The sequence below is a fragment of the Urocitellus parryii genome, chromosome 5 (assembly GCF_045843805.1).
Source record: "Urocitellus parryii isolate mUroPar1 chromosome 5, mUroPar1.hap1, whole genome shotgun sequence".
Lineage (NCBI taxonomy): Eukaryota > Metazoa > Chordata > Mammalia > Rodentia > Sciuridae > Urocitellus > Urocitellus parryii.
In genome coordinates, this window is record NC_135535.1 from 137,832,903 (window position 1) to 137,854,142 (window position 21,240).

General features: G+C 36.4%; 1 protein-coding gene across 1 annotated transcript in view; it reads left to right on the forward strand.

Moving 5' to 3' along the window:
• Positions 1-21,240, forward strand: part of Asah2 (N-acylsphingosine amidohydrolase 2) — a 74,139-nt gene that overhangs the window by 25,714 nt on the left and 27,185 nt on the right. Inside the window, exons 8-11 of the mRNA XM_026408980.2 lie at positions 12,398-12,518; positions 14,110-14,235; positions 19,150-19,236; positions 21,064-21,168. Of these exons, the coding sequence (XP_026264765.1) occupies positions 12,398-12,518; positions 14,110-14,235; positions 19,150-19,236; positions 21,064-21,168 (439 nt within the window). The remainder of the gene's footprint in view (positions 1-12,397; positions 12,519-14,109; positions 14,236-19,149; positions 19,237-21,063; positions 21,169-21,240) is intronic.

Below are 21,240 nucleotides of genomic sequence, written 5' to 3' on the forward strand. Positions count from 1 at the left end.
AGATTAATTCTAAAAATCAAAACCTAAATGAAAGTAGAACCCACAAAGAAGAGCATTAGTTTCTAGACAGGGAAGGTGGCACATGCTTTAATCCCAGCTACTCCTCAGGAGGTTGGGGTAGGATGATCCCAAGTTCAAAGCCAGCCTCAGCAATTTAGCAAGAACCTAAGCAAACTAGCAGACTCCGTCTCAAAATAAAAAATAAAAGGACTGGGGATGATGTGGCTCAGTAGTTCAGTGCTCCTGGGTTCAATCCCTGGGAACCACACACACACAAACAAAAAAGATAGCTTCATTTAGAGATCACTGGCCAAACCAGGTACATTTTAGTCTTTTTTTGTTTTTTTTTTTTCTTTTTTGGTAATATTTATTAACTGTACACCAAAATTCAATTTGTATTTGCTTGCCTTTCCATGTATTGGGCCAGCACTGTAAGTACTTGCCCAACTGGGCATTACATTTCTCCAACCTCCCTCCCTCACATCTCTGTGGGGTAGTGGGACTAGACCTCAGTCACAGAGTAGGAGCAGATATAATGCATGTCACTTCTAGTCCAAGAGGGTTAAGAATTGAGTGTATCTTCTTCAACCTCTTTTTGTAAATTCGAGTATTATAATTATACATGGTACTTGGATTCATTTTGACAGAATCATACATGCAAGGAATTTGATTTCAATCCCCATTCTCTCCCCACTTTTCTTCCCCTCCTTCCTCCCTATTCTCTCTCCTCTCTACTAAACATCCTCTCTTCTACATATATATAAAGGTGAAATTCCTTTTGGTACCTTTTATCTGAAGTTAACAAGATTTTATTGATTCATCAATTTATCTCCCCCTTTCCGTTCCTTCTTCCCTCACTCTGGTTCCCCTTCTTCTACTCCACTGTTCTTCCCTGGATTTTTAAGATATCCTATCCTCCCCAACTGCCTTCTTTCCCTTATTTTGCTCTAGTTTCCACATGTGAGAAAAAAAAAAAAAAACATTCAATCCTTGATTTTCTGAGTCTGGCTTATTTCACTTTGCATAATTTTCTCCATTTCCATCCATTCACCAGAAAATGCCATTATTTCATTCTTCTTTATGACTCAGTGAAACTCCGTTGTGAATATATGCCACATTTTGAATCCATTCATCTATTGACTAGCATCTGGGTTGATTCCGTAGTTTGGCTAATGTGAATTCTGCTGCTATAAAATGGCCGTATCACTATAATATGCTGATTTATCTTTTGGATAAATACCAAGAAGATAGCTGGGTCATATGGTGCATCATGATTCCCTTTTATTAGTTTCTAAATCACTTATCAATGGGAAAAGAAAATTTTAAAAAGCTAGCTTTTTGTCCAGATGTTCTTCGCCCTTTTGAATATAACTGTATTACATATCTAGAAGTCTCAGGGTCAATGATCAAGGTTATAGTAAAGGTTTTCCATCTGCTGTGCTTAACATCCTGCAGTAATTTTCCATTGTTTCTATAGCTGCCATATGTTATCCTTGATGTAATTGCTCCTGCAATTGCCTCTGGTTTCATAGTGATAATTACTCTTTGAATACATTAAAAATGATCTAAAACATAAAGTGAAATCTGGGCTGTTAGGTAACTAAGCCACAACATGTAGGTGTCTGCTGTTAGACAGATTCCCAAGGTGTAAGGAGTTTGGAAACACAGAATCAGAATTCTAGAGCATAGAGATCATCTAGTTCAACCTTCACCTGGGGAGCAAAAGTCATGTGGCCTGCCCAGTGTCACAGCAAAGATTCCTCTTCACACTGAAACTCTACCAAAGTTCATAATTCCTTCCTACTTTTATTTTTGTTTTCCTTTCTTCAGTCAACAAGTCTGCATGAGACACCTAATATGTGCCACCCATACTTTTAGTCCTTGGAATGATGCATTCCCTGGCCTTGGAATCCAGAACCAAATACCTTGCAATCAAATACCTATGTTTGTGCTCCTTGAATGAATCCCTTAAACTCTCTGAGACTTTTCTCACATTTCTCAATATGGGTATCCTATCTTCTTTTTACAAAGAGATTATTATTTGTTCACTCATTCATTTATTAAATCTCTGTGGAGTGTGTATGTCATGAACTGAGCTAGTCCTAGGAATACAATCATGAGCAAAATCAGACATAGTTGCTGCCCTTTATAGTCTACTGATAGAGATAGAAGGCATATAAATAGACACAAAATACAAATAAAATTACAGTTGGCTTAAGTGCTAATTTAACAAATTGTATAATAATAATAATAATAATGTTATATACTGAATTATAATGAGATTAAGTAGGAAGGAAGGTGTGTAGAATTATCTTGAAGAATTTTGATCATGTCAGAAGATTTGAAAATGTTTCCCTGAGGAAGAGACCAAAGCTGAAGGAAGAATGGCAAAATGGGGTATAGAAAAAAAAAACACTTAGCACAGTGGGAGAAAGATGTGTAAAAGCTCTGGGATCCTTTTGACTGATGGGAGGTCTGTGTGTCTGGAGCACAAAGGACAAAGGGTCAGAGTGTTGTGAGACACAGCAAGAGATTAGATGTCACAATAAAGACTTTGGTTTTTATACTAAGAGAAATGGAAAATCATTACAGTATTTTAAGCTGGGATTAGGGTAGGGACTATTGAAAGGTTAGGAACAACAGAGACTTGAGGAATGAAATAAATCTTTGTGGGCAAATCTCTTTCATAGGTCACAAAACCCTCTACAATTGTCAGTCCCTGACTTGACCTATGTCAGGAAAATATCTATACCTTTTTGGACATAGAGAACATATTGGGAATGTTCTGAATTAAAATATAAGCCAAATATAAATATAAGAAAAAAATATATACAAAATCTACTTTGAGAAACTTTGGAAGGCACCCCAGAGTCTGTCATCCAGAGGAGACAAAACAGAGCCTTGAGAAATCCTGATACATTAAGTCAGCACATGTATGAAGAAAGTATGAAGGAGGAGAACAAAACAGAGGTTTAAAAAAGAAAGAAAGAAAGAAAAGTCACCAAGAAAGGAACCCAAATGGCAGCTCTGGTTAGTGGATAGCCACTAGTCACACAACCAGCCTGGGGAAAGCAGCCCTGAGCGGCTGGGAAGATGGGCTTGGGCTGCAACAGAACAGCCGGCATCTTGCTTTACTTCCCTTGAGTTTGCGGGAGTGGCATGAATTCTTCTTTTTCTTCCCTTTCTTTGCTTTCTGTTAGCCCTCTAAGAATCAGTATAATGTGGTTCCTATTTATTGGAGTCAGAGGGAAGGCCTCAGCAGGTCTGTGAATGATTGCTTAATTGCTTTCTATTTTATTTATTGCTAATCCTTGAATTCTTACAGAAAGGGAACCACCATTTGACCCAGCTCTCCCTCTCCTCGGTCTATACCCAAAGGACTTAAAACTAGCACACTACAGGGACACAGCCACATCAATGTTTATAGCAGCACAATTCACAATAGCTAAACTGTGGAACCAACCTAGGTACCCTTCAATAGACGAATGGATAAAGAAAATGTGGCATGTATACACAATGGAATATTACTCAGCAAAAAAATAGAATAAAATCATGGCATTTGCAGGTAAATGGATGGTGTTAGAGAAGATAATGCTAAGTGAAGTTATCCAATCCCCAAAAATCATATGCCAAATGTTTTCTCTGATATAAAGAGGCTGATTCATAGTGAAGTAGGGAGAGGGAGCATGGGAGGAAGAATAGATGAACTCTAGATAGTGCAGACAGGTGGGAAGGGAAGGTAGGGGGCATGGGGTTAGAAATGATGGTGGAATGTGATGGACATCATTATTCAAAGTACATGCATGAGGACATGAATTGGTGTGAACATACTTTACATACAAACAGAGATGTGAAAAATTGTGCTTTATATGTGTAATAAGAATTGTAATGCATTCCACCATCACATATAAATAAAAATATTAATTAATAAAAAAAAGAAAGGGATCCTGTAAGGGCACTCTTCAAAGACATTTAAAAAAAATAACAGGGCAGTGATTTGTATAAGCTATTTGAATAATTTGTGTACAAACAGAAAAAATCCAATTTGTGGAATTACACTAATTTATTTGAATCATATTGACTTACAGAACTCAGACGTGCCTGTGTGTTTAAATCTCCTCTACCCTTTATAACTATGACTTTTTGAATTACAATGTCCATCTATACTGCTTCTTCCACTCTACCCTGTCTACTCTCCCCTTAGTTCACTTGATCCTATTCAAATTGCAAATGTCAAAAACTTAGTGACTGCCATTCACAGCACTATTTTTGACCTCTTTAAAAATCCATCTCACCTGATCTTTGTCTTCATAAATGCCTCTATTTGCATTAAATCTGGTTTATAAAGCCCTGCTGTCTGCCACTGTATAGCGGATATATTTTTTTCCCTGTAAGTTGATCTGAAGCTTAACGCCTTCTTCCTGCTCTGCCTCTCTTATCCACATGCCCATGTGCTTCACCAGGAGAGCACAGGCCATGGGTGTGTAGTGAGCTCTCACCCCATGTCTGATCTATTTTCACATAAGGAGAGGTACTGGGTCAGGACTTTTTTCATGACAAGGGTGATGACAGTTGGCTGACAACAGAGATAAATCAGGCTTGTTAGATTGTCCCAAGTTTAGAAAATAAAGCCATAAAAACCAGTTGGCAGAAGACATTGGACTTGACTGTTGGAAAGTTTTAACCTGAAGAAATTTTGAAGGTTATTTTTTTGAAGGTTATATTTTTTCCAAGTATTATTATTATTATTATTATTGGTATTTAAATAAGATGTATTCACCATTTGAAAAAAAACTTGAAAAAATATAGAAAGTAGAAAGGAAAAAAAATTAAATCAAAATTATACCCCAAAATTATACCCCAAACTATCCATGGTTAATATTCAGGTAATTTGCATCTGTTCTCTTTCCTATGTGGAGCTCATAAGAAGAAATAAGCATGCCTGCAAGGTCCTGCTGCAGAATTGGAAGCTTATTTGGTTTTATTCACTTTGGGCACTGGAACTTCAAAATACTATGAAAATATTAACAATGTTATTTTCATGTATTAAGACAATCGTGTGGTTTTTAAGTTGCTTGCTCAGTTTTATAGTGACTCTCTGAATATCTAAAATTTTTTTTTTTAATTTGAAAGATAAATATCGTTAACTCGACTTTTTGTAGGTTAGATTTGCCATGTATATTTTTTTCCGTCATTTTCATTCAACCTTTCTTTGTTCTTATGTTTTAAGACTATCAATTATGAATACCATATAGCTCTATTTATTCATTTTGTATTCTGCTATCTTTCAATGAGTGAGTTGAGTCTATTTTCAGAAACTGTGATTTTTATATGTCTGGACTTTTCTTTATCTCCCTTTGTTATTCTATTAATATTTTCTTACATAGCCTTAGACTTTTTTTCTAAACATTTATAAAATAAAATTTTTATTTTTTAAAATCACCATTTAAAAATTTCTATATAGTAGTTCATCATAGATATTAGAAAATATTCAGCCCAATCAACAATCATTGGGTATTTAGGTTGTTTACAGGTTTTTCCATCATAAAATACATTGTGATAAGAATTCTTAAATAAATAATATTTGCAATGATTCCTTAAGCTAAATTCCTAGAAGTGGGATTGCTGAGCCAAATGGAATGTTTAAATTGTAAAACTCTTCCTATAAACTGCCAAACAGCCCTCTGGAAAGGTTTTTCTGGTTTACACTCCTACTGCAAACAGGAGCAGAATGTCCTGGGCTCTTGCCAATCATGTGTATTATCATACATTATAATAATTGCCAAGCAACAGACTCAACAAAGCCAAATTCGGATGTTTTCCTTTGAATTTCCTCAGTTCTTAGTTGGTTTGAATTAAAAAAAAAAATCTTCTCAGCTATTTCCTGGTTTGGTTTTGTTGATCACTTAATCATACCAGTTAGGGCTCAAGAAATTTGATTTACATAACTTAATGAAATCCACCCAAACAAGATCTTTCTCCGAAATCCTTATCGGAGAGGGCATTTTTAAAATCTATTTTTTATTTTTGAGGGGCCTCTTTTCATTCAGTGTTTCTGAAAGATAAGAATAGCATGAGTTGAGAAAGTATATCACTTCTCTGGCACAGAGCTGGCAGACATCTGCCCAGGATACTGCCACCAGGTTTACCTGTAATTGCAGAAGAACCCCTTTGCCTTTCTCTAAGAGTTTAGTCTTTATTCATCGCTTCTGCTGGTTTAAAATTCAGGTTACCCCTTAGGTAGAATGCTGGGCCACAAAGTCCTTACAGTTTAACATTATCAATGAAACACCCTTTCCTCTCTTTCCTCCCAACAGTTTATCGTGGGGTGGGGTGAGGAGGATTGTGAGGGAGGTGACAGAGAGGCGTGTTCATCAAAGCAATGAATGCCAACAACCACGACAGATAGAAGGTTTAGTCTTCATTCATTCCAGTGACTCCCACATTTGAAGACCTATTTCCTGCTCCTGCAAAGTCTCCTGTAGGTGGGGTAGTTCTGCACAGCACATGTGGGATTGGCCAGAACTATTCACATGCTCCCACCCTGCAAGTGGGGCTGGGATCTAGAAGAGCGTATGGGTGTTTCATGAGCACTCAAGTATCTGCCACAAGAGGGCAGAGCATCCTCGTATAATTATTCATGTTCATGCTCTATGGTATGTGTGAAATGCACACACACCCATACACCATATATCGGAGGATTTTCTCAGTCTTATGAATGCTGTATGTATTTATGCTCAGAGTTTTGTGCCCTTCCTTATCATCATCATCATTTGTAGCAGCAGTAGCAGTATCAGCATTGTCAACATCATCATAGTGAACGTTTATTTCATTCTTAGTATAAGACCGTATTTGTGCTAAGCTCTTTACTTATGCTGGTTCTTTTAAGTATCGAATATTGTGACGTGGCTACTACTATTATCATTATGTTACAGACAGGAACATTGGAAATTCCATTAAGTTAAGTAGCTTGTACCTGACTCCAGAACTGGTCTGCTTGGGAACTGTAATACATGACCTCTGTATCAGTTTCCAAGGGAAGCCACATATTATGACAGACTGGGTGGCTCAAAACAACAGGAATGTATTGTCTCACAGATCTGGAGGCCCAAAGTCCAAAATTAAGGCATTCACAGAGTTGGTTCCTTCCAGAGGTTCTGAGGAACAACTTGTCCCTTGTCTCTCTCTCCACTTCTAGTGGTTACCATCAATTCTTGGCTTCCTTGCCTTATAGATACATTACTTCAATCTCTGCGTTTATTGTCATATCACTTTCTTCTTTGGGTGCCTGGGTTTTTTCCTTCTTGTTATAAGACTATCAGTCATTGGATTAGAGACTGTACTAAGTCAGTATGGACTTAGTCAATCTAAGACTAAGACCTTGATTATATCTATAAAGATCTTCCAAAATAAGCCACACTCTGAAGTTCTAAGTAAATATAAATTTTGGGAGGAACTGTTCTACCCACTATGGCCTCCTATATTGTATTTACCCAAAGAGCTTGTATATTACCATGAATTGTCATGAACACAACCTTTGAATGGTTGCACAAAATTCTGTTTTCCTATTTAGTTTACAGAAGGTCACAGATAACACCACTTAGGCCCCTGGGTATACATCTTACAGTCATATTCTTTTCTGGGCTGACAGAGGTTCCCGGCTTGGTGAGCTGTGCAGGGGCTGGATTTAACCCCTACTCAGCCTTACTGCCAACCACCATTTTATACAGTGCAACCTACATACTGGACCTGGGGGTCCAAGTCTGAGAGACTGAAACTTGACTTCCACTGAGGTTCTATTAGTTTATGAATTTTTATGGTACTTTTATTTTCCGTTTTACAGTAGAAAACATACAATGTCTGAATTGAAAGAGGTTCTAGAGATCTTTTTCTCTAAGTGCCTCATTCACACAAGAGAAAAACATCATTATTCTATATTGTGCTAGTTGGCGTTCAATTGCTGTGTCAAAATGCCTCAGAAAATCAACTTAAGGGAGAAAAGATTCACTTAGGATTCCAGAGGGTTTAGTCTGTGGTCACTTGGCTCTGTTTTTTCTGGGCCTGTGGGAAGACAGAACAACTTGGCAAGACGCATGTACTGGAATAAGATGCTCACCTCATGGTGGTTAGGAAGCAAAAGAGAAAGGTATACTCATGGACATGCCCTCAAGGATCTACTTCCTCCAAGCAGACTCCACCTCCTCAAATGTCCACCATCTCCCAAGAACCCATTAAGTTATGAATCTATCAATGAGTGAGTCCAAGGATAAGGTCAGAGCCCTCAGAATTCAGTCATCTCCCAAAGGCACCAGCTCTGAATACTGCTGCAATGTGGGCCAAGCCTTCAACCTATGAGCTCTGGGCACATTTCAGAGCCAGATCATAATATATTTATATATTGAAAAATATATATTATATATAATATAAATATGTGTATATTTATATATGTTACATATACATATTATATATATTTTAACCTTTATTTTATTTATTTATGTGGTGCTGAGGATTGACCCTAGTGCCTCATTGCTAGGCAAATGCTCTACCACTGAGCCCCAGCCCCAGCCCCAGCTCCAAATTTTAAACAGGGTCTCATTAAGTTTCTTAGGGCCTTACTAAATTACCGAGACTGGTCTTGAACTTGTGGTTGTTCTTCCTTAGCCTCCTGAGATGCTGAAATTGAGGGCATGTACAACCAAAACATATATTAATATGCTGCTTATTGATTCATAAAATATGGTTGAAATTTGTTATTTTTCAGTCTTAGGAATAAAGATCCAAGAATTTTAACTGATTTTGCTACAAACTAAGATAAAATCTCCAATCCTTTGACTTTCCTCAGTACTCTTGATTGTACTATGTTGGTTGAGATAGAGGCCTGTATCCCATTTTCCGCCTAGGTGTGACACCATCATAATTTAAAAATGTTTATTATTTGGGACATGTTCATCCTCTTAGATCTGTATTCAAACACCTTCTGAAACTAACTAAGCCTTTCTTCCTTTCCTTTGAACTTTGCTTTGAAGAGTATTTTTTTAGCAGATAAAATAAATTGTAAGTGTGTCCTTTTAAAATTAAATGACCACCTCTTTGTGTTTTTTAAATAAATATTCATCAGTTACCTTAGTACTTCATTGCAGTGGCATGCCTGATATTTAAACAACGTATTTCAAAGGAAAAAGGAGAAAAATATACAACATTTTCCTTTCCTGCAATAAGAATAACATTTTTTGTGGGGGGAGGGGATACATGTTTTTGCATTTTTGTAGAGAGAACCTTCAGTCGATTTTCTCAGTCCTGAAATAAATAGGAAGTCATCTGTAATCTAACTACTAGACTAAAATTTACTTAGCATTTGCTTCCTCCACAGATACTTCATGGACAGTTTTAACTTTCTTGCTGATAGAGAACAGCACTGATTCTGAGTTCCTTGGGGTTTAACACAAAGCCTGTTCCACTCCCGGCTTTCAATAAGTTCATGCTGGCTGAATGACAGTACAACTGCCACTGTTCCTTGATGGTATCCATTCTACTCTGGCCACCCTATCTACTCAATCTCTGAACACACCACACTTTTCCCAGCTCTGTGCCTTTGCAGATGTTATTTACTTTGCTAGGAATACATCTGTAATGAGTCCTTTGACAAGTTCCTATTCATGCTTTCAGACCAACTGGAATGTCACATCCTTTGTCAAGCATTTCTCAAAGGCAAGATGATGTCTCATTCATCCTTACATTCCTAGTGCCTGGCACAGAGTCAAGGTTAACTTGTATAGAATGAACAAGTGAATAAAGGGAAGGAACAGAACCAGTATCCCATAGTGAATAAGACCTTATGTATAGTCTGACAAACCTGGATTCATAGCCCTGTTTCTCAACTTAATGACCCTTCGGCCTTGGTCAGGTTACTTCCCTACTCTGAGACTAAGTTTCCTTCATTGTAAAATGAGAATAATGAAAGTACCTGATTCAAGAGGTTCTTTTTTTCCTTGTGGTACTGGTCATTGAACCCAGTGATACTCTACCACTAAGCCACATCCCAGCCATTTTTTTTTTTAAATTTTGAGAAAGGGTCTCACCAAGTTGCCAAGGCTGACTTTGAACTTGAGATTCTTCTGCCTTATCCTCCTAAGTTGCTTCAAAAGCTTCTTGTGAGAATAAAATGAGACTTTTATTTAAAAGTCTTTGCCTAATATGTGCTAAATGACAGCCAATGTTGGAAGAATTGTTTTGCAGTGTTCTTTGATTGCAATGGGCTGAATCTGGCTTACTTCAATGTGATCAGATCAGATTGAAATATTTCACTCAGGGAGCATTAAACTGCCAAGGCCATTACCACATTTTTCTTTCCAAACTAAACAGAGCAAAATTAAAAACAAACAAACAACAACAAAAACCAAAGTCCACTAACTGGAAAAGAGTTTATTAGAATTTTATTTTGACATTACAGTTTTAAGAGAAAGAGACACCCTCCCCCCACACAAAGAGAACAAAGAGAAGGGTTTTCTGAAATACAAAAAACCTTGCAATTAACTTCTAGAGGATGAGCTTAGATTATCTCCAGCCTAAACTTCTCTTTGTACAGTGGCAAATAGTCAATGCAGAGACCTAATTCAGCTTATGGACTGGTGATTCGGCCTGACATTGTGCTTTTGGGATGGATGCCAACATGAAATAAAAAACTGTTATGGAAAATTTCAATATGTACCAATTTAGAGCGAATTAGGGTAATGATTCTCCATGTAGCTATCAACCAGCTTGGATATAACTTGACAGTGCTCTGCCATTCTGTTCCATTCCTCCTCTCCCTTTTTGTTCATTTTGCTATTTAAAAAATATCAAATATCATATATTTATTTCATTCAAATATTTTAGTAAATATCTCTTTCAGATAAAGATTTATTTTTTAGGAAAAAATGTATAACTACAAATCATTATCACAACCAACAAAATTAAAAATAACTTCTTAAAAGGATCTAATACCCTGTTTGCATTCGGTTATTCCTGATTATATCAAGTCTTTTTTTTTTTTTAATCTGAATTCAAACCTACTTTTTTTTGGTAGGTATATTAAGTTTTCTAATACACAGCAATTCTCAATTTTTTTCTTGTTTCCATGCTGTTTACTTGTTGAATAATTTAAAAACATCCCCCCCACACATCTTTTGAATTGACAATTTTTTTTTTAAATCTTGTCTTAGCTACTCAAGAGGCTGAGGCAGGAGGATCACTTGAGCCCAGGTATTTGAAGTCAGACGGGGCAACAGAGTGAGACCTTATATAGGAAAAAATTCTAAATTAACCCAAAACTTCATGATTTGGAATCTTTCTCATCTTAAGCATTCTAGTTCATCTGTTTTATTGTCTTCTCTTCTGTAAATATTTTTTTTCACCTGTGTGGTGGTTTGATCTTACAAAAGCTATTGGACAAAGGCTTATAGACCCTGATTTGAGTCATATTCCCTCCATGAAAAGGGGGTCATCATTTTGTATCTCTGAGTCAACCATGCAGATGGAGGTAAAACAGCCTATCAGGGTAGCTGGGGAGCTTAAAGAAACTAACAGATGTGAAATTAATTTGTAAACTATATATCTCTGCACTCAAGCTATTACTATGCATAAGGATATGCTGAATTATGCATAACATCCTCTTTCACGCCTCCATGGATTTACATTGCTGATTCTTCTCTCTGTAATGCCCTTAAGAATTAATTGCTAGTCATCTGTGGTCTCTGAATACTTTATGTCTATTTTATTTTTACCATTTGTCACACTGTATTAAGGCCATTCATTCACTTCTCTGTCTTCTGTGAGCTTCTGAGAGCACACCACCGTTTATTCTGTGTTTGGCATACAGCTGTCCCTCAGGACAAGTCTATTGAATTGGACAGGATTGATTTGAATAGTTATCATCTTTGTGCCTGTCCTGAAGGACAAAGTCTGTACCTCTATAATTGTTTAGAAATGCCATCTGGTAACTGGCCAGCCCTGGTACAGCTGATGATGTTGTTGTTGATGATGATGATGATGATGATGATGATGATAGTGCACAAAAATAACATTCTGTATTTTTAATTTAAGTAAATGATCATATTTATCAAGCACATTATTTGTAATTTAGGTTCATTTTCAATCTATTTTTTTAAAATTATTTTTTAGTTTGCCAATGGAATTTTTACTTTATTCTTTATCTAGATGTGAGGATCAAACTCAGGGCCTCATACATGCCAGGCAAGAGCCCTACCACTGAGCCACAACCCCAGTTCAATCTAACTGTGGAAAGCTTCACATTTAATATACATTTTCCTGCTGGAGAAAACTGAAGGTCTCAGTCCTCAGTTTTGGTTTCAGTTCTCGGGTTTTCTTGATTAACTCGGGGCTTCTTGTTCTCTTCCAGCTGGTTTGCCATTCACCCTGTCAGCATGAACAACAGCAACCATCTTGTAAATAGTGACAATATGGGCTATGCATCTTACCTTTTTGAGCAAGAGAAGAACAAAGGATATCTCCCTGGACAGGTGAGAATTTATGTCATTGAAAATTTCTTCTACATTTGTCAGGTGTTGTCATTCATGCAATGGTTAGAATAGCTGATTCATATTTCTAGAATAAAGTGTCATCATGGATCACACATAAGATTGGATAGAAAGAATTTGCAGTTCTTAAGAGGGAAAGAAAAATTTAAAATGATGAAGAAACTATTTGTTCTTTGTGGCTAGATATTACTTATAAAGTTATAATCAGTTGCATAATGAAGAATAAGTCATTTTTATAATACATAATAGCTTTTTTAAAGAATTTTTTTAAAGTTGCAGATGGACACAATACCTTCATTTTTTTATGAGTGTTGAGGATTGAACCCAGTGCCTCACCCTTGCTAGGTGAGTGCTCTACCACTGAGCCACAACCCCAGCCCCTGCGTAATAGTTTTTGACCTAGGTGGAAACATGATAAGCTATGTTGATGTTAACTTTGTTTTCAGAGCCATAAAAGTATTAAGCACCTTATTAATGGTGAAAGAATCCTGAAAAAGGATAGGTGATAAGTCCTTTTCACTGGTACAGACTTTCCTCAGAATGGTATTCCTTTCATTTTCCTAAAAGAAGGCCTAGAGACAGGTTAGAGACAACTGTAATCCGTCAGACTTGTTTAGTAGCTTTGGAACTCACTGAGTGAGCAGATCAGACTTGGAGGCGCCATGAAGCCAATCCATGTACTGCAGGAACTCTTCATCTGTGGGCAAATTAGTAACTACAAAGTGGGAGGAGAGACCCTGTTCTACCTTACCACGGCATACAAACACCAAATGTGGAGGAATATAGAATGGAATAGATTCCCGGGACTTCAGGTAGAATGAATGTTCTGTTATAAATATAGTAACCCCACTAGCATTCAGTCTGATGTTTTATCTCATTTATTGGAAAACTCTTTTCTTATTTTAGCATCCGTTTTAGGGAAACGAAAAGAGGTTCCCATTTATAATCATTGCCTGAGTGTTAGGCACTTGGACATAAATTGTCCTTTGAGTATCAAAAAAGGCATGTGATTTCCGATGCTTAGTTATCACTTTCTCTAAGAAAAAATTAACATTTAAGGACGTGGAATGGTAGACCAGTTGGGTTAAGGCTGATTAGAGGCAGGATTCACAGAGGGCAAGTCTGGATTCTGAATGGTATGTTTTGGTTCAGTTTTACAATAGAGAAATCTGCAGTTGCTCTTTGCTTTTTTGCCAATACAACATTTTTAAAAAGGGTAAATGCATCCCTGAGCTCCAGATAAAACACTAGACACTGGATTGATAGGTCCACATTTCATTGTTGTTACTGTGTTTTCTTGTCTCAGTATTTCTATTTGAGGCATAAATTTGAAACTCCATCCTCCTTGCAATGACTCTGTGATAACTGGAATATTTTCAGTAGTAATATGTATACTGACTGCAATGTGAATATTTTCAGAAGTGAAAAATGACCTCACAATATTGTACATTCTCTTTTTATTGTCAGCAAATGATTTTGAATAGTTTACTAGAGTAGATTGAATGCATCTTTAATGGAAGTCATTATAGGAAGTAAGAAAGAATAAAAGATAATGGAGTATTTTTTTCTGCAGGGACCATTTGTAGCAGCCTTTGCTTCATCAAACCTAGGAGATGTGTCCTCCAACATTCTTGGCCCGCATTGCCTCAATACAGGAGAGTCTTGTGAAAATGCTTATAGTACCTGTCCTATTGGTGGGGTAAGTAATTAGGGCTCATGAAATCTTTGTTTCTACATTTCATGTGCACTTCATATTTAAACATTCATCATTAATTTACAAATATGTTGTTCTTAGGGGTACACAGGCCTGTTTAACTCAAGTGCTTACTCTTTTTTTTTTAAAGCACCTGTCCAAACTCACTAAAGTTTTAGTGGATAAAGTTACAGAATCCATTTGATTGACTGTTAAGTTAAATGTCAGAGATTAAGTGTCCTTCCTCAAATTTGGGCTGTCTAAAACATTTTGCTTTGGCATTTCTGAAGTTTTAAGTTTGTACCAAAAGTTGCCTCCTGTGACATTTTTCACTAATTATAAATCTATAGTTTTTAAAAAAATATAATATCAAAATGTCTCTATTTCTTTTAATATCACAATCAAAAACTTGCCATAAAAATTCAAATAACATGAACACACAGAGAGTAGTAAAAATCTAAAGTCTCTATTTACCCCCTTTCCTTCTCAGAATTTATTATTCTTACAACTCTCCCTTATGTGTTTATCTAAGCATTCATAAACAAAAAATTTTCACTTATTTATGGATTTTTTTATTGGTCTAGGACTTGAATTTTTAACATAATTTGCTTTAGAAATCTTTTTTACATCTGCATCCTGATCTGTGTGAAAAATTTGAAAGACCACAAAGTTATATATCATCATTTATTTAACTGCTTCCCTCCAGAGTTCATTTAGATCTGCTTGTATGTTTGACAAGAGCATCAGTTGCTCATTTCTGGGTTCTTATTCTTTATGTTGCAAAACATTTCACCTGTGATATTATCTTTGTTTTATACACTATTTTGGGGCTATTTATTCTATTTTAGTCAGCCATACCCAATAAGCAATATCGTTTTAGCAATTGTACTATGTACTACTGTTTTCATAAAGAAACTTTTTTTTGCTACTCTTCATTTGCAAAATTTTCACACATTATTAATTTATAATAAGTTTTAAGATTATTTGTTAAATTCCAAAATTTGTAAGTAAAATAGTTAAATAAGTTCTACTAGCTTGCTATAGACTATTATGCATCAATTTAATGTCATCTGTTGAAATATTGAATAATGTGGGAAAAGACTAGTCAATGTTGAGTAAGAAAATCAGGATTTAATAGTGCATATTTAGTATAATTGCAGTTTTTCAAAACGAATGTGTTGTAGAAAAAAGACAAAATGAAATATTTTGAATCATTAACAGTGGTTTTCTTTTTGGCACTATTAGGGTGGTTATTCTTCTCCAACTTATGCATATTTATACTTTTTTCTAAAAGGAGCATATTTTACTTCTGTAATCTAAAAAAATTACAGGACCTTTTATGCCCCTCACTCCCGCCCTTGAATTCTTTTTCTGTCTGATCAAGTGTTGGATTGGCTTCCCTCACATCCAGGAATAATTTCTAGACAGCCTTTTATCTCTCCATGACAAATGCATGTATGATTTTACATACATGGAATCATGCTCTAATAATATTCTATGACCATCCTCTTTATTTTCAATAAATATGCTGTCAATGATATGCTCTAAGTAACACTGCTAAGCTGACTTTATAGCTTTGAGTTCTATAATGTAGTTCACTCTCCCTTTACTGATGGGTTTTTTCTTCCCTCTTCCCTTCCTGCACAGATGCTTTCTTCTTTTTTTTTTCTCTTCATATAAACATCACCCTCCTTTTCATACTTGTTTTCACAGGTACATGAATCTCAGCTTAGGACAAATTCTTAAAAGTGAGTTTGCTGTCAAAGAAACAGTATACCTACCACATGCTCCATATTGTCCAACTGCTCCCTCCATGATTTTCCACCAACCATGTATGAGTGCTGAGTCCCCAAACCCTCACCAAAGGTCTTGTAATCTTTGCCAATATAGTATGCAGAGTTATCTCTTTGTAGTTTACATTTCCATTTCATTATTTATGAGGTTAAACATATTTTAATATTCAAGAACCATTCATATTTCTGTGTGTGTATGGGAATTACTTATTTCATATGTATTCCATGGTGTATTCACGAGGATATTTTTTACTTCAAGTAAGAGAAATCAACTCAATATGGATGAATGAAAAGGTATTTATAAGGGTATATTTTCTTTTTCTTTTTCTAAAAATTGAGACATATATTTTTTTTTTCAACTGGGGATAAAACTCAGGGGCACTCGACCACATCTCCAGCCCTATTTTGTATTTTATTTAGAGTCAGAGTCTCACTGAGTTGCTTGGTGCCTTACTTTTGCTCGGACTGGCTTTGAACTTGCAATCCTCCTGCCTCAGCCTCCCCAGCTGCTGGGATTACAGGTGTGAATCACCATGCCCAGCAAGACATAATATTTTTACATTTTCATAGGGTATATTATGATGTCAGTACATGTATAAAATGTGCAATAATCCATCAGGGTAATAAGCACTTCCATTTCCTCAAACATTCACCGTTTTTATGTGTTGGGAATTTTGTATTCTTATAGTTACTTGAAATATATCATAAATTGTTTAGACCAATAGTTACCCCATTGTGTTTGGGAAAAAAAATAGCTAATTCCTTCAATCTAGCTGTGTTTTGCTGCCCCTTATCCTACTCCCCAGCCTTCCTGGTCTCCATTCTATGAGACTGACTTTTTAGTTGCCACAAACGAGTGAGAACATGTGGTCTTTGTCTTTCTTTGTTGGATTATTTCACTTAACATAATGAATGACCTCCAGTTTCCTCCACATTCCTGCAAATTATAGGATTTGATTATTTTATGACTAATATTCCATTGTGTATATACCACATTTTCCTTTTCCATTCATCCATTGATGGACATCTTGGTTGATTCCATACCTTACCTATTGTGAATGGTGCTGCGTAAATATGGGAGTGCAAGAATCTAGTATGATGATTTTATCCCTTTAGATTTATGAGGAGCATTTTGTTTTTACTGATATTTTAAAGCTTCTAATATACTAAAGTCTTAATATATTTGTCACAAACAGCATAGATTTTCTCTCCAGTTTATCAGTTGTGTTTTAGCTTTGCTTATATTCCCCCATCCCAAAACAACATTTATAATTTGTTTAAGTCATCAAATTTACTAAACCTTTTCTTTATTAGTTTTTGAAGGTTCTTCCATATTCTCAGAGTATATACTCAAATATATATATGACTTGATTATTTTCTGACTAATATTCCGTTGTATATATACCACATTTTCCTTATAATATATATTTTAGTATTTTCTAGATTTTATTTTTTATTTAAGTATCTGCTCAATCTCAAAACTTTCTGATATAAGAAATAGGGTATAGACTTTATCTCTCACCCTGAAGAAAAATCAACTTAAAATGGATCAAAGACTTAGGAATTAGATCAGAAACTACCCAACTCCTAGAATAAAACGTAGGATCAACACTTCAGTATTTAGGCACAAGCAATGAGTTTCTTAGAGATGGAAATAAATTTAAAACTTTCTGCACAGCAAAGGAAACGATTAGGAAAATGAAGAGAGAACCTACAGAATGGGAGAAAATCTTGGCTAGTTACTCTTCTGACAGATGATTAATAGCTAGAATATATAAAGAACTCAAAAAACTACACCAAAAATGAGATAACCCAATTAATAAATGCACAAATGAATTAAAACAATACTTCTTAAAAGAAGAAATACAAATGGCTAACAAAAATATGAAAAAATGTTCAACATCATTAGCAATTAGGGAAATGAAAATCAAAACTACACTAAAATTTCATCTCCTGCCAGTCAGAATGTTAGTCATCAAGAAGACAAGTAATAATAAATGCTGGAGAGGATGTGGAGACAAAGGAACACTTTTGCACTATTGATGGGATTGCAAATTAGTACCACCACTACGGGTAATCAGTCTGGAAGCTCCTCAAAGGCTAGGAATGGATCCACTATATGACGCAGCTATACCACTTCTCAGAATTTCTCCTGAAGAATTAAAAGCATTGTACTATAGTGATACATACATACCCATATTTATAGCCGAGTTCTCAGTAGCCAAACTATGAAACCAACCTCGGTGTCCAACAGCAGATGAATGGACAAGAAAATATGGTATATATACACAATGGAGTTTTATTCAGCTACAAAGAAAAACAAAAACATGCCATTTGCAGGAAAATGGATGGAAGTAGAAACCATTATGTTAAGCAAAATGAGTCAAAGTCAGAAGGTCTAGGGATGTACGTTTTCTCTCATTTGTGGGAACTACAGAGGAAAAAGGAAAAGAAAGTTGGGGGCAGATCTCATGGAAATCAAAGAAAGATCAGTAGAGGAAAGAAACCAAGAGGTGGGAGGTGGGAAGGGAGGGGTAAATGCTGGGGAATGAAATTGAAGTTATATTGTTACATTTTGTGTGTGTACAAACACGTAAAAACAAGTCTCATTATTATGTACAATTATAATACACCAATAAAAAATGAAGGAAAATTTTTAAAAATATATGGTATAGAATTAGATTTAGTTATTTTTTATCCAGAAGGCCAATAGTTTTTCTAATATATGATTTTAGCTGATTTTAGTTTAAGATGATCATAGACAAGAGTCCTAGGAAACAACGAACAAAGAGAAACTTGTGCAACAAAGGGAAAGATGTGATTTCCCGCCTTAGCCTAAGTATTAGCTGTATGTACAATCTGCAACAAGTCTTTCAACCCACATAAACCTCAATTTCCTAATTTTTAAAACTAAGTTGCTGGAATAGATACTTCCTAAAAACATTCACTGCTCCAATTCCATGTTTGATTTTTTTTTTCTAAGTCTATAATTTGAGAGACTATCTAAAAAGAAATGCTAGAATATAGCTTAAACAATCTATTTTGCTTAGATTCGGTGATAATTTTTCCATTCCTTAGAATAATCACTCATTTCATTAAGGATGCATCTTTTCTCATGTTGTTCCAGCCCGGAATGTGCATTGCTAAGGGACCTGGACGAGATATGATTGACAGCACACAAATTATTGGGCGGACTATTTACCAGAGAGCAAAGGTAAGCCATGGGCCCAGCTCCTTGTGTCTGCATTTAGAATTGTTCCTTTAAGTCCACTGACATTATTTATTAGGAGGTCGATAATCACAAGGAAGACAGCAAGAACTCTGGCTGCGCCAGGAAGTCTGGAAGATTTCAGTTTGGAAGGTTGTCTTCGTGCACCACACAGGAACTGTCTCTGCCTGATTGGGTCAGATGTTTTATAGGAAGTACATCTAAAACCAATTAATCGGGAAAACATTTTATTTCAGAATATTTTGAAAGCCAGAGTGCTTGCCTCAGACAGAGGAGATAGATTGATTGTAAGCTTTTCAATTACTCTGTATTCACATAGGACCAGCCCCATTTAAATTCTCGGAAATCTTTCAAGTCTTTGCCTGCCCAAAGTCATCCTACCATTTCTGAACTTGTCCTTTGGTGACAAAGCTGAGTGGCACAGCTCTTACAGTTTGGATTCCAATTAGTTCCTCCTTGATAGAGCAAAGGCATGCCATCTTTACTTTTTTTCTTTCTTTATATTTTAAACACTTCATGATGAAGAACAGAATCTGGTCTGAAGTGAGATCTCTATGCATTGTTTTATCCTCCTCCCTCTCCTGAATTTTACCGTCCTTTTTGTCCCCATGTTTTGAATCAGTTTCTATGGAGACAGCTTTCTGAGGAAAGAAGAAAGGATAACCCCTCAACTGACGTGGACCCAATAAAGAGAATGAAGGCCATTTGTTTTTATAGCTTATTCCTACTTTTGGGTGTGTGCATGCTCGTGCAGGCGCACATGTTGGTATGTGTAAATTTTTCATTCCCAGAGTTCTAAAATGTTTCAGGAGCAATTAAGAAAGAACAAAAGCATCTTTAAAAAAACATCACACACAAAATTGGTAGCAGCAGCCAGCTTAATTGCTGCAGTTTCTTTTTAATCACTGTGGAATTATCAGTGGATTATTCTAAATTAACATATTCTATTTAGGGGTGTGCCCCGACACACTTTGGTGTCAGAAATTTTGTTACCATCCTGGGCCTGGGAGCCATAGAGATTTGGCCCACATTCTAGATTCTCTTCTCAGCAAGGCACAACTTGCCTCTTAATTAGGAGAGGCAGGCTGCAGCAGTGCTCCCAAGCACTTACCTGAAAGCTCACCTGTGGCTGTTAGAAAGGGGTGGGACAGAGTGGAAATGTCTAGGTCCAAGAACAGGGAACTTGTGCTGAAGCCGGATTTGCTTGTATTGTATAATACAAATGAATAAACACAAACATTTCCAAATACGTTTTGACTTATACTTCCCATGATTGTAAAAGCATGCTGCATTGATCATATTTAAAAACAAAACAAAACAAAATCACCAGAGGGTAGAATGTGGGTGGCAGAATTGATGCAAATGAAGTGGGACTTGGGGTCTTTCAAGCCACCACTTGGCACCTGAACTCCTGGAGGACCTGAGGATCCTGAGAAGGATGAACCCACAAGGAAACAGCCTGAGGAGGATACATTCTCATTCCAGCAAAGAAAGTATTCGGGCCCATCTAGTCCTAATCTTAAATTTTCTTGACTGTCTTTCAAATGTGGCCCTTAGTGCCAAGGCCTGTATCACTGGAATTTTGTATTTGTGAGGAGTACACACAGGTCCACCATCTTGGAGCTTTTAAGCTTCTGGGAAGCAATTCAGTTTGACAGAACCACCCGGGTAGTGGCTATTTCTAAGCATACAGCAAAACAAAAGTAACTCATGGGTGAGAGATGCTTTTCCAGTTTGGTGCTTCCTGGGTTCTGTTGGAACCATTCACCTTTGCTGTTTGGCTTGGGACAGTAAGCTGTGTGGTTCTTCTAGGAACTGTATGCCTCTGCCTCCCAGGAGGTGACTGGGCCACTGGCTTCGGCTCACCAGTGGGTGAATATGACAGATGTGACCGTCTGGCTCAATTCCACACACACAGTAAGTATCGCTGAGTCACACTAACAATGCCACAAGGGCAAAGGGCTAGGGTGATCTAATTATTTACTTGCA